General features: G+C 42.6%; 1 protein-coding gene across 1 annotated transcript in view; it reads right to left on the bottom strand.

Annotated features, from left to right (window-relative positions):
* Positions 1-56: 56 nt before the first annotated feature.
* The window catches only part of DPY19L1 (dpy-19 like C-mannosyltransferase 1), a 59,401-nt gene continuing 46,010 nt past the window's right edge, over positions 57-13,447 (bottom strand). Inside the window, exons 15-20 of the mRNA XM_023532041.1 lie at positions 10,267-10,293; positions 9,167-9,286; positions 7,581-7,755; positions 6,752-6,851; positions 5,556-5,681; positions 57-651 (exon numbers count right to left, since the gene is read on the bottom strand). Of these exons, the coding sequence (XP_023387809.1) occupies positions 495-651; positions 5,556-5,681; positions 6,752-6,851; positions 7,581-7,755; positions 9,167-9,286; positions 10,267-10,293 (705 nt within the window). The 3' untranslated portion in view covers positions 57-494. The remainder of the gene's footprint in view (positions 652-5,555; positions 5,682-6,751; positions 6,852-7,580; positions 7,756-9,166; positions 9,287-10,266; positions 10,294-13,447) is intronic.

A 13,447-nucleotide genomic window follows, 5' to 3' on the forward strand; every position in this document is an offset into this window, starting at 1 on the left:
AATTCCACACAGCAAATACCCAAGTCTGCCCCATCTACTCTTACTGAGGCTGATGGCAGGGACTGACATGAACGAGGAGCCCACAATAACCACTGAAATGTCCAAAAAAACAGGTGCAAGAGGCAGAAAAGGAGCAAGGGCCATCAATGGTCCATGAGCTGTAAAATCAGCCCCCACAGAGTTCAGAACTGACTGCATTTTCATACCATCCCATCATGTTTTGTATACAGTTGACTGCTCATTTTCGCACAAATATTTAAGTCAAATACAAGCATATACTCATTTGCATAGCAAATTTTAAGGGGTGCACTGAAATAGTACCCAACTGATAATGGCATGTGTCTTATAATCGGAATGACAAATTGACCAACTAAAACATTTTCTATTTGAAAACAGTTTCCTATAAAAGTTTTTGGGATTTGAATTAAAAACAAGGCATGAGCTATTAGCAGAGCATTGAAACCATCACTGATGTACTTCTCCGTGGGCAGCGGTCACTCTCCGATAACCTCCAAGACCTTGTAAACGCTGTTCTGGAACACGGTGGTGAAGTGAGGCGTGGGGTCCTTCACCAGGAGGTTACATAAGGGCGGCTTCCCGGCGTTCGCCGGATCTTCCACATCCCAAATTTCAGGCATACTGCAGCCGGGCCTAGGTAAACCAGCACAGGCTACAAGTCAGTGCACAACACCTAACGGCAGCTAAAGCGGGGCACAATTTTTAGACTCCTGCCCTCATTTCATTTTTCCTACTTAAACTAACTTGGCTTTTAAAACATGTTTATTTATGTTAATATAAGCTGCCATAAATCCTCTTTAGAACAGAGCAAACACAGCAAGGATGACTCTGAAGAAAGAAACAGACATACGAAATACACGAAAAAGATCTTGGTTAAATCCTGCCTGAGCTACCTACCGAGAAAGTGGGGTTAGCGTCACTCGGTCTCGCTCTCCGCACTTGTAAAATGGGAAATACCCATGACACAGTTGTGTTATGAGGAGAGACTGTGACTCGTGTCATGCACAGCACACGGTAAGAGGTCATACATTAATTTAAAAAATTACAATTGGCAAATATATTTAGTTCATACTTACGCAACTTCCCATTAACTATATTTCAGAATGAATCAATTTAAAGAAAATCCAGTAGTGTTAAGCTCATACCTTAACTAAATTCATAATTAAATCTTAGAAGCAATATATATTTTCCGAATTAGATCTTAGAAGCAATATATATTTTTAAAGAATAGTAGAAATAAAATTGACATTATGATATCTGGCCAAATAAGTTCTTTAATTTTTCTTTTTTTGGGGGGGGGCCTTTTGTTTTATTGAAGATTTTTATGTTAGTATACTCCAAGATGTCAGTCTTTTAGGGCTTATGATTTTTATGATTTGTTTAAAGAATTCTTCCCTATCACAATATCGTCAAAATATTCATTGTGTGAACTCTGATGAAGTTTTAGAATCTTGCTTTTCACAATTAGACCTAGAATTCATCCGGAATTAATTTTTCTGTATGGTGTGGGATGATTTAATTTTCATTTTTTTCCATAGAGATAACCCAATAGCTCTAGGTCCATTTATTATTTATTAGTATTTATCAAATCCATCCTTACTCCTATGCATCAGTAAGTGATACATTACTTTCAAATCTGTATTACCGATTTTATAATCACCAATGTAATAAAAGATTCAGGAAAGAAGAAAAATTGGATGTAAGAACTATCTGGTGAAAGGCTCTCAAGAAAGAGGATAAAGAAATGGCCTCTAAGTATCGCTCCCTAGATTCCTTAAGTATGAAAGAAATCTGTCTTCGTAAAATGCAGAGAGTTGAGGGGCTCTCTGTCGAGTGCTGAAACTTAGCATTAGCAATAACAAGACAAAGCGACGTGCATCTCCTGCAGCACCACAAGGGAAAGCGCACGTCGCCTCCCACGTAGCAGGCTCGAGGATGCGCCAAACCGAATCCAACCACGAGAAGTGAATTAGGCAAAGCCATTCCTGGGATATTCTTATAAGACAACCGGCCTGGACTCTTCCAAAGATCAGTAAAAACAAAATAGGTAGAAAGGAGTTCCCAATTTCTTATTTGCTTTTTGAGAAATTAAAAAAAAAAAGGAAAACACAAGGAAAAATACTAGAGAACTGACAACTGCTCGTGTTTCGTCACGGTTGCTTCACTTTTTCTCTAAGAGAACAGGCCACCCCCGACGAGCCCGCCCCGCGCCCGGTGGCGGCCCCATGCCCTGCCCTCCACCGTGAGGCCGGCGCTGGGGCCGGAACGCTCGTGCTGTCTGTTTTGAGGATATCTTTAATTTAAAGGTCACTATCCAAGAAGTGTCAAAACGCAGACCTATCCAAATAAAAACATGAAAGTCACTGTCACCTCCAGGGCCGTTTCTCAGAGGGGACCTCTAAACAACCGAGCATACATTCCACTAGCCCCTTAGCCACTCAGGCTCAGACACACGCGTGTGCAAACACAGGCGCAGACACGTCTGTGTGTGGATGCTCCTGGCTGCTTTTACAGAAACGAGACTATCTGAACACTCCTCGCTGAACAATAAAATGGGGCCATTTTTCCATCTCAGTACATAAGACCTACTCCTTCCATGTATTATTTAACCATTCCTCTACGGATGAATACTTTTGTTTTCCATTTCACCATTATCGAACAACACTCACACAAACGTTTCTGTGCCTACATCTTTCCGTAGGTCAAACTTCTAGAAGCAGCACTATGGCAGTGTCAGAGGGCTACACGATGTCCACTTTGCCTCCGTCAAATTACCTCCCGCAAAGGTCTTCCCATGAGCGTTCTCATGCAGTGTGGTGCACATTTTCTGCACACCTGGCTGACACTCAATGCTACCGACACTGAACATGTGTAACGATGTTCAATTTCCCCACACATGTCAAGGCCAAGGGCAGCAGAAAGCGAACCACACAGGAAGCAGGAAGCCACCTCCAGCTCCTGAGTGCAATCGCTTTCAGGAAAAACGAAAGGGCGAAGCTGCCTCTGGTGGCTCTGCCTGTCCCAGTGCAACACCCTTTAGTCCTCATCTGAGTTTCTCGAAGATTCCCCTGGCCAGCCGGCTACATCTTTAAACAGCACCAGTGAAAACCTGAATAATTTTCTCCTGAATTCATGTATTTTAATTTTATGTCAACTCTATTATTGGGATTAATGAGAAAAAAAAAAAAAAGCAGAGAACTGAGGAAAAAAAGAGTAGTTAATTAAAAGCTCATCTACGACTTGCATTTGCGTATATTTTCGTACTCATATTTGAACACAGAGTGTCAAGTATTTAAGGAATAATCAAGTCACACAATTAAACCACTTGTACACAAGATCACATAAATACAGTGTTCATCAAAGTGCTGGGCAAAAGTTTAAGCACAAGGTAAATATTCGCTTTCTTCTATGCAAGTCCCCCACGTGCTCCCCCCATTCTGACACTTCTTCCTGTTCCAGTAACATACAGGTATCTCAGGCTGGAGAGCGAGGGCCAAAGCAATAAGCATGCCAATGCAGGCAGAAAACTGTCTAGAAACTCAGTTTTTTCCACTGCAGATGGAGGCACTAATTATTCGTCGTCCCTCCCTTTCCTCTCCTATCTGAGTCCCGCATTTGCTCCCCTGTCAGCACGGAAAGCACAGGGTGTGTTTTGTTTCAAGGTTCAAGCAGAGTGCCCCTGTCCAAGGTTGCCTGGGACTTATCATCAGTCTGGCTTAAATCTTGCAGGAGATGGACAGTGTTTTAGTTACTGAGTGGGGATAAGAGGTTAGAGAGTCACTTCCTTAGCTTTCTCTCTCTCCACTCTTGTTGGAACAAACACAACAAGGGCAAGTCAAGGTCCAGACGGGGGAGCCGGCACACCCCCCCGCCTCAAACTCTCAGAGCCCGCAGTGAACTCTAGACGGCAATGATCCAAAGCCGGTAATTCACTGCTGATTTTGTTCAGCGTGCAGGGCTGATGGCTATGCTTCCTAAAGGCCTTTGTATCCCTTCCTGTGTACAGGAAACAGTGCCCTGCCATCAGAACACGAGACGACCGCAGTCATACAAATCCCGGACATCTTAGAACATAAAGCACCCCAGCCTCTGCGATTTCCACGTTCATATACAATGCAAGGGTCCAGAAAAAAATGAAGAATCTTGACCCAGGGCTCATCATTAGCACTGGGGAAAAGGTCATGGAGCATTGCTTTTCTGTTCGAGTTAACCCGCAGGTGTCCCAGGCTGGCATCACCGGACGGGAGAGTGAGGGCCCAGGTGATAAAGCAGATCACAGTGCTGGTGGACATCTGCCCAGAAACTCGGTTCTTCCTACGGCAAACGTCAGCCTGCCACTGGCTTGTTGCGATGTCCTCCCAAAACCAACATGAGAGATGCTTATGACTTCTCTGTCCTAAATTTACACCACAAAGTTAACTAAAGGTGCGTATATGAATTTCGCAGATATACCCCTTTGTTCGTAAGGACTGAAAGTATTTTCTAAATTATGACTCTACGAACAATGACATTTTCTATAGATCCTGATTAAATTCAAGTCACTTGAGACATAGTCATAGAACAATCAACAATCAACAACTGTTTCCTTTTGGGCAATGCTGATACTGCATCACAGAACTATTTTTACTCCTGAGTTAATATTTAATTATTTTGTCTCAACATCCTTGTGTATCACTTAAGTACATGGTGAATGAGTGTGATTAAGGCACAGATATAGCAATCCCCCGAAGGCTTCTGTTTAGTTACAGAATAGTGAGAATTTTTAAAATAGCATTCCAGAAAATATCCTTGATTTCAGATGAAACTGCTCATATCTGTGGCTCCTCATGGAGCAAATGCTTTGGTATTTTAATAGCAAGCTACCGTCATCTGCTGTCTAGTCACCCAGATACAACATTTCTAGTCAACTTTAGAACTCACGTTAGCTTTTAAGATCTTGCTAGCCCCTGTTGCTACTGTCTGCTTCATGAACTTCTCTGTGGAAATATTTTTTAAAGCTATAAACTCAAGAGATGGTGGATCAGAGTGAAGTGAATTATTTTCCCACTCAACTAAGATGTGAAACAGCAAGAAAGAAGTTTCATTCTGAGTTGATGGGGGAACCGCAGGACTCAGTACGTGGCAGGGATGAGGTCTAGACACAGGAGGCCCCGCCTCTCAGTTGCCTGACTGACCTCATTACACTGAGACTTTCCATGACTTGGTCTCAGACTCTGCAAGTCTTTTGAAAGGAAATACATAAAACTTGAAATAAAAGATTTAAAAAACATCACAGGCAAATAGGAATAATTTGGGAAATATTCAATCTGTGCCAATATAACACCTCTAACGAAGTGTACGCCTGAAAATCACTGTAAAAGAAACATATTTAGAATGACCGGAAAAGAAAAAACTCCAATTCGAGTAATAGCCTAAAAAAGTTTATTCCACTTACACGTTGCTAAGTGTCACACACACGACTAGTGAAGCACGGGCCACGCAACTGAGTTAAGTCGCCACGTTACGAACGCAAAGCGTTAGCCGTGCTGGATACTCACTTGGACCTTCTTACACACCAGGACTCTTCCAGAATGTAGTAATTCACCTGTAACTTCATCAACTCCCGCTTCACGTCTTCAGCTGCTTTTCGACTGTACATGGAGTAGACTATTTTCGTTCTGGCTCTTTCAAAAAAAATAGTTGGACAGAATTGGTCGAGATTAAAAGGACACAGTCGGGCTTTGCGGGAGACAGTGAATGGAACTGGGGGAGGACGCTGTGGGAGAGGCACATCAAGAGGACACGTCGCGGAGTCCTGCTCGGGGCCTGGGGAGGATAGAGGGAGGGACGGAAGGGGCCCGAGTCCTGGGAGAGGGGGTTCGGTTTCATGCACCCCTGCATCTCCACACTCGGTCTTTTTGTCTGCCTGCTTGTTTTCGTTTTAAATTCTTCACCACTTTACCACAAATAAGAGTGAGGCACGCCATGTGTGCTGGGCGAGCTCCACGCAAACACAACAGGGCTGCTCCGAAGCTGCGGCAGCCCTGGCTTCGATCTCAACAATGATTAGCTCTGAATGGCCCTCAGTTCGATTTCTAGATTTTTAAAAAGCTAAATTTACTCAACATAATTGCTCTGGAAATTCACTTGCCGAAATCCATATTTATAAAATATATGTCCCACTGTTAGATAAAAGAATACATTAATAGGATTCACATAGTCACTCAGGAAATTAATAATTCGTCTTACTCTAGAAATTGCATGAAAATAAATCCACTTGTTTATGAAAAAAAAGTAAAAAACAAAAACCAAGGTCATTCTAGCAGGTTATGTTTGTGAAAACCAGAACAAAACCCTCTTTGAATGGTATCCCATTTCTATTGATTCTCCTGAGAATTCAGGAAAAATGGCCTATAAGAAAACCTTACTAAAAACTACAGGCTACTGAATCTTTGGGGGACCCCGAAGATGGTGATAACTGCTCAGGCCCTGCCTGAGTGCAGCCCCGATGACCCGCGGGCTGTGGATACGGCGCGATGTCGTCTTGCTCCTCGTGGAGCAGATGAGCCCAGAGGTTGTGGATTCACTGCCCTGTGCAGGATGAACAGCTTTGTATCCGACTCGGCATCTTATCTCGGCACTCCTCCCGAACTCCATAAATCCCCGTTCTCCGCGTCCTTTTTGAAACACTTCCAACTCCCCCACTAGTTGCATGAACACTTCGTTTTCAATAGTGTGAGAACCGTGCACCCACCTCAGACCCGCGTCTTCGTAATGAGGGTGGTTCACAACCGGCCGAAGCGCAGAGAGCTTGACGCTGGCCATCGTGGGCATGGCGCCCGCAAACACCGCGTCTGCAAAGCAAGAAGACCTGACTCAGGGGGACGCGTGGCCAGCACGCAAGGGCTCTTCTTCTGGTCACCCGGTCACCGCCCAGGGAGGCCCGGGGCCTGCGTGACCCGAAGAGCCAGCGGCAGAACCAGGGAGGAGTCTGAGAGCTGACGCCACAGCGGTCAGCCTCCGAGCCCAGCCAGCTGCTGTCCCTGGAAGGTACGGCCGTGTCGCTTCACCACCGAGAATCTCTGGGGCTTTTGGTTTTAATATCTTAGAAATCGTGCCTGATTCTAGGAAAGAAGAGGCAAAATGACTAAGAAAGTTTTACAGCACCCAGGAATTCTGGAGGAAAATTTAATATTCAGTCATTTATACTCGAATGACGACAAAATCTCCCTTTCTGAACATGAATAAATTTAAGATTCCATGAGTTCATTTCAAGAAGGTATCTGAAAGATTAAGATTAAAAATTCATTAATAAGCATAAAAATTATTTTAAATTGTGGCATGTAAAACTTTGAAAAAATTAAAATTTATGGAAAATAACGAAATTAATTACCAAGAAGATATGCATGACATTTACTTCGCAAACCACTTAAGAAAGACTGACATTTCTCTTTTTTCTGGATAATCTAGATGCAACATTGATTAGAAAGAGTAAGACCACTGAATGTTACTTGGGTTTAGGATTTTGTGGTGGTAAATAAAATTTGGGAAAAAAACATCAGCTAAATAAGACTTTCCTTTACCTGGTTTAGTACTATATTTGATCCATTCTATAAGTTCTTCTTGTGGCAAATTGCTGAATTCCCCTACAATATTCCACTGGGTTTGTAGATTTGCTGAACCTTGTACTGACATTGCTGCTAATACGGCAAAAACAACAGCACCAGGATGTACTTTGCAAAAGAGCCATCCAAACAGCTGAAACCACATCAAAGAGACATTGATAACTGTTAATACAAAGAGCACGTAAGTGATAGTCAAACAGTTCTTCCAGAGGAGAACACAGTCTCTGCTAGAGTCCCAGATAAAGGATTAATTACCCAAAGGAAAAGTTCTAGAAACAATGACTCTAGGAATGAAAGAATTCTACGCTCAGGCTTATATAAGTGAGGCATGATTTAAGAAGCTCTTTTCTACACTTGCTCTCTCTGCTCCCAGATTCAAGTGAGGCCAGGTCTACCTAACCTACATGATTTGCCAGGCCCAGTGCAAAGTGAAAATGTGGGATCCCTTGTTTGAAAATTATTAAGTTCAGAACAGCAACAGCAGAGCGACAAACTAGGTACAGGGTCCTTCTCAGTGTGGGCGCCTGTGCATGCAGAGGCCCCACTTGTGAGGCCAGCCAGGGTCACCTATCGCCATCAGACACGCTGCAGGCAGGATTTCAGAGAAGCGCCAACCAGGCTCCCTTCCTGTCCGGGCCTGGATGAGCCAGGAACAGCGGCCTCACCCCCGGATCCGCCTCTGGAGGCAGTGCCTCTCTAAGGTGACACTCTGCCGGAACCTGAAGGCTGGCTAACTTCTTCCACATTCAAGTAGACTCCTCTCAATAACAACACTGTCTCGATGGTTCTCTCCTCAAGATTATTTGTCTACACACCTGTAGAGCCAGACTGCCGCTTCTCGAGGGCGTATATAAAAACTCTGGCTTCTAGATTTTTCTACCACTCAACACTCATCCCTAGAGCATCGTTTAGATGTTTAGTAAATATGTGCTAAATTTAAAAGAGGAGCTGCTGTTGCACTTTGGCTAGTTGACTGATGAAAAGGTGCCACTATGCAGAAGCATAAATCTGTCAATACAGAGCAAGGAGGCAGTTACCCAGGAAAAACAAGCAGCAAATAAGCAAGATGGCTCAAGCTAAATTCAAAAAAGTGAAGTAAGGGATGTGGGTACAAGTGTATATGCAAATAAATAATAATTTTTAAAGCTTAATACTGAAAAAGAAAATATCATTTGAAAGTACTTGTAATGAAATCAATTGTAAGAATTCTTTGTGGTATGAATGTCAAAACAAAACAAAAATTATTTCTACAATTAAGTTCTGCTTTCTATCAACATCCATAATCATTATTCATGAATCCAGACTGCACTGAGGCTTCGTTGTTACGTTAAGGAGTATTTTAGAAGTTAGAAGACTAGGAATTATCACCTTTGACTCTTTAGAAAAGATAAGTACAAACAGATAAGTACAAAAGATAAGTACAAAACTTTTACCAGAACAATTTAAAGAACTTTGAGTAATTCAGTATTATTTTAAGGTCACTCAATAACAAAGGCTGAAAACTTATCAAAGCAGCTATCACACCAATGCAACCACCACCTTACCTGTCTTGAGCAGATCAAGGAAGCCATAACGCACATGTGTGGTGTCAAAAAGAGTTTCAGTCTCATAATTAAAATACCAAGGGCTGTATATGCCAGCAGTTGCAATGCATGATAAACCAGCTGAAAGAAAAAGATATTTTTTACTCCTACGACTTAAACAATATTTAAGAATATTGTTTAAATGGTAAATATACAAAAAGAGTACTTTTTCTTAGTAACAATACGTTGACTTCCAAAATAGTAAACAAGTCTTGAAATTCACTTTCAAATGTCTCCATTTTATTAGAGGGCTAAAATTATGAAGTCACTGAGGCCAGTGGTCCTGTAATGCTGCTCGGGGCCGAGCCTGTGGTTAACAAAGCCCATGTTTCTGGATCCACCTGGATGCTCCATCAGATCAAGGTAGGAAAGTGTTAATCAGAATTGACTGCTGCTTAAGGTCCCCGGGCTCCACCTTGGAGCAGCCACCCACACCAGCTGCCGCACACAGCAGCGCTCTTAGCCTCGGTCAGCATGCTGTTGCCAACGAGCAGGTCTTAAAAGTCTTTATCAGAAGAAAAGGAAGGGAAAAAAAGAATTTCTGTAATTAAGTAGGGTGATGGATGTTAACTAGACTTACTGTGATGATTTCACGATGTGCACCAATTCAAATTATTATGAAACTAATATAAATGTTATATATCAATTATATCTCAATAACAAAAAAAAAAGAGAGAGAGAGAGAATGAAAAATAAAAATAGAAAAGCCCGGCTGAACCACCAGGAGACGGGAGCAGCAAACAGTCAGCCTCCGAGCCTCAGGCAAGGTGAGCAGAGGAAAGCGATCGCCAGTCACGCAGAAGATGCTCCGTGCCCGCGTCTAACAGGCCCCGAAATAAACTGCCGCTCCAGTGAGGGGGTCAGAGCAGGCCAAACGAGCTTCCTGCTTGTTTTAACAGATGAATGGTCTGTGTGCAGTGTTCTCATAAAAACGCACACGGGCCTATTTTGAAGGTGATTAGTGACAATTACCAAGAAACTCAGAAACTGGAACTTGAAAGAAAATCCAAATATGTACAAACATTAAAATATGGTAAATTATAGTAATATTAAGTCATTACCTCTCCATGATCAAACTGATGTTTTCTGAAATGGAAAAAGAAATACCATTAAATCATTGCTGAAGCACTTACTTCAATTATTTGCATTTTTATCTTACGAGTTTTACAACTTCTATAATATTCCCTCAGGACACATATATATGTAAATCAAATTAACTAAAAGTTATAAACTAAAACTGGTGCTACAAGATTTTAAGGGAGTTTACCGAAAAAAACCCCAACAATGTTGCATATTCTGCATATCTGACCACAGGCTATTTACCAGGCCACCAAGAGGCACCTGTGGTGTGTCAGACGCCTCGTGGGTGATACCTGGCAAAGCAGGGAGTGAAGGGGACCTCTGATGCCTCCTCAGTCCCACAGCCCTGCTTCCTGTCCCCAGTGTCCCTTGGCTCCCCCACAAACTGTAGCTGCTACAGAAACAATTTAGGAAGCCAGGCAGGAGATTTTTTCGGCAGCAGCTCTGGAATATACAAATAGCTCCAAAACTGCATCTTTAGCTCCGCTTGACAGTTTCAGTCTGCTGAGACAGGGTACGTGCTTGAAGGCCCACAGGTCCTCCCCGCATCTCACTCTGCCCCCGTCCTGGATTCTCACTGCAGTCGTGAGAGCGATCTGGACATGGATCCGCTCCACCACTCCCTTACTTAAAACCCTCCACCGGGTTCTTCTGTAATTCGGATGAACTCCCAAGTCTTCACCACGCTACACGCGGCCTTCCTAAGCCGGTCCCCACTCATCCTCGAAACTCATACTGCACCGCGTTCCCTCGTGATCACCATGCTCATCGCACCGGACTAATTTCACTCTTTCAAACATCACAGAGGCGCCTGACGCCCATATTCAGCGCTCTGCTTCATCACTCTGTGCCACTGCCGCTTTAATTCTCACAGAAAACAAAATTTTCATCGATTGGTTTATTTGATCATCACCTGTCTCTCCCTACTAAAACGAGCCCTTCAGGAGGATGGGGTACCAGTCCGTCCATCCACCCTACCTCACTGAGCACTGGTAACGGTGGAGATACAGCAGTTGACACGCTGGGGAAAATGGTTGGCACATAGAGCTCAATGGTTTTTTGAAGCAATGAATAAATTATTCCATTAACTCCTAATCCAGATGACACATAATCGTATTTTGAGAATTTGGTTTCACAAAATATTGATATAACAAACTGTAAAAATATGGAGCAAATGACGAAATTAAAATGGATCCTTCTTTGTTCTTTTTTCATGCCAAGTACAAGTTCTTAGTTACCACTACTGACCACGTACATGTTCATATGCTCCGTACATCCCATAAACTCTGACCTTACAATTATCTATTACCCCAATTTACAGCAGAGGAAAGCAAATCGTAGAGCTACAAAGTGAAAAAACCAAGTCTTTATTCTAACTGATTTCTGAGCTAAAATATTTTCTACTGCATCATGCTGCCTCCGTCCTCCTTTACCCCCAGGTCCCGGAATTAAGAGAGAGCAATGGCACTCACATCCTGATAACTTACATTTATCTCCTACCCCTTCGCTTTTTATATTGGTATGTGACTTTGGTGCTTATGCACAGTGAAATATCAATGTGCCATCCTCCTTTCAAAAAAGCGCTGGTCCTACCTGAAGTGAAACCCCCACGGAGTTCAGTGGTTTTCTATAATTATTTCTACAGTTTAGTTATTCTTGAAAGGACAGCTCTGTCTCTGAAGAGTTCCACCTTTCTCTTCCAGAGCTGTATACTACACTGTAGCTTCATAGCTCCGCCCACGGCTATTCACAAACACTTCAACTCAAAAGAAGAGAAATTCTGGCAGCATGTACCAGGAGCTTTTTCATTCTCCCGTGCCCCCGAAGGCTTCAGGTATAAATAAGGGCACAGTTACAGCAAACTGTTTCTAAATGAGAACAAGAGATGTCTCGGGGTACATGCAATAATTTATCACTGGCTGGTAGAAATTCATAGGGGAGAGAATAATATATAAGCCTGTGTGTATTCAAGTTATAAAAGAAAATACAGACACACTTAAATCCAACAATCTCTACAGCCCCCAAATATCCCATAAAAGTATGAAAGTAGAACAAAAACTATCTTTATTCTATCCTTCAATCTCATGCTCTTGTTGCAGATTTTATCTTTCCAGAACTTTCTTATGCACAAATAAACATATTTTCATGTTTTTAAACCAAAGTACAATCATCCTATATATAGTTTTGTAATTTTTTATTCAATGATGTATGATGGAAATATTTCCATAAAGATGGCCCAGCATTCCACTCTACGACTGAGTCATAAGTAAACCAATCCCTTACTAGAGCTATTTTGGTTGTTTCCATTTTCACATTACACATTTACCATCACCATGGGCATCTCTGAACCATCATTTCTGCATTCCTGTGAGCATGGTTAGAGGACACATCTGCACTGGCGGAACTGCTGGGCTAAAGAACAGGCCCGCTGTATGTTTTGCTATGTGTCGTCAAACTGCCCTCCCACCCACCTCCTCCCACCCCTGCAAGCAATGAGTGCTAGTAATGCACACACACCCAGTAAGTAAAAAGGTAAGTAAAAAAGTTTTCACTTTATCATGGGACTAGGCACTTTTCTGTGTATCTATTAGTTATTTGTTAAGTCTTCATTCAATTACTATATTCTTTACTATGTGCCAGGCACAACAGATAAACCACTAAATTGAACAAAATTAACCCTTCGGGAGATACGGTATTTAAGTATAGCTGGTGATAAAGCATGTGATGGTGGAGAATAACAAGAAAGGAGACACGAAATCTACTCAGAAATGATGGTCAACGAAGGCTCCTTGAAGGAGGTGGCATTTAAGTAAGGAGTTAGCCACGCAAAGAACCGGGCTGCGGGGAGGGGCGCGGCCACCGCAAGGCTGCGGAGGCCGGAACGGCTGGCCACGGTTCCAGCACGGACGGGGCCACCAGCACGCGAGCGCAGGGACGATCACGAGAATTTACCTTCCTTTCCATCGACTGCTGGTGTCCCCCACTCATCTTCCTAATGAGTTTTTAGCATTTTTGCTATTAATTTATAGAAGTTTTTTTACATATGATGGCATTAGTCCTTTGTCATATATTACAAATATTTTCCCCGATCGGTCTTTTCTCTGAAGACTGCTCATAGTTTCCTACCAAAAAAAGCACTGACCTGGCTAACCCTGCCAACCT

Source organism: Pteropus vampyrus, unplaced genomic scaffold (genome assembly GCF_000151845.1).
Source record: "Pteropus vampyrus isolate Shadow unplaced genomic scaffold, Pvam_2.0 Scaffold75, whole genome shotgun sequence".
Classification (NCBI taxonomy): domain Eukaryota; kingdom Metazoa; phylum Chordata; class Mammalia; order Chiroptera; family Pteropodidae; genus Pteropus; species Pteropus vampyrus.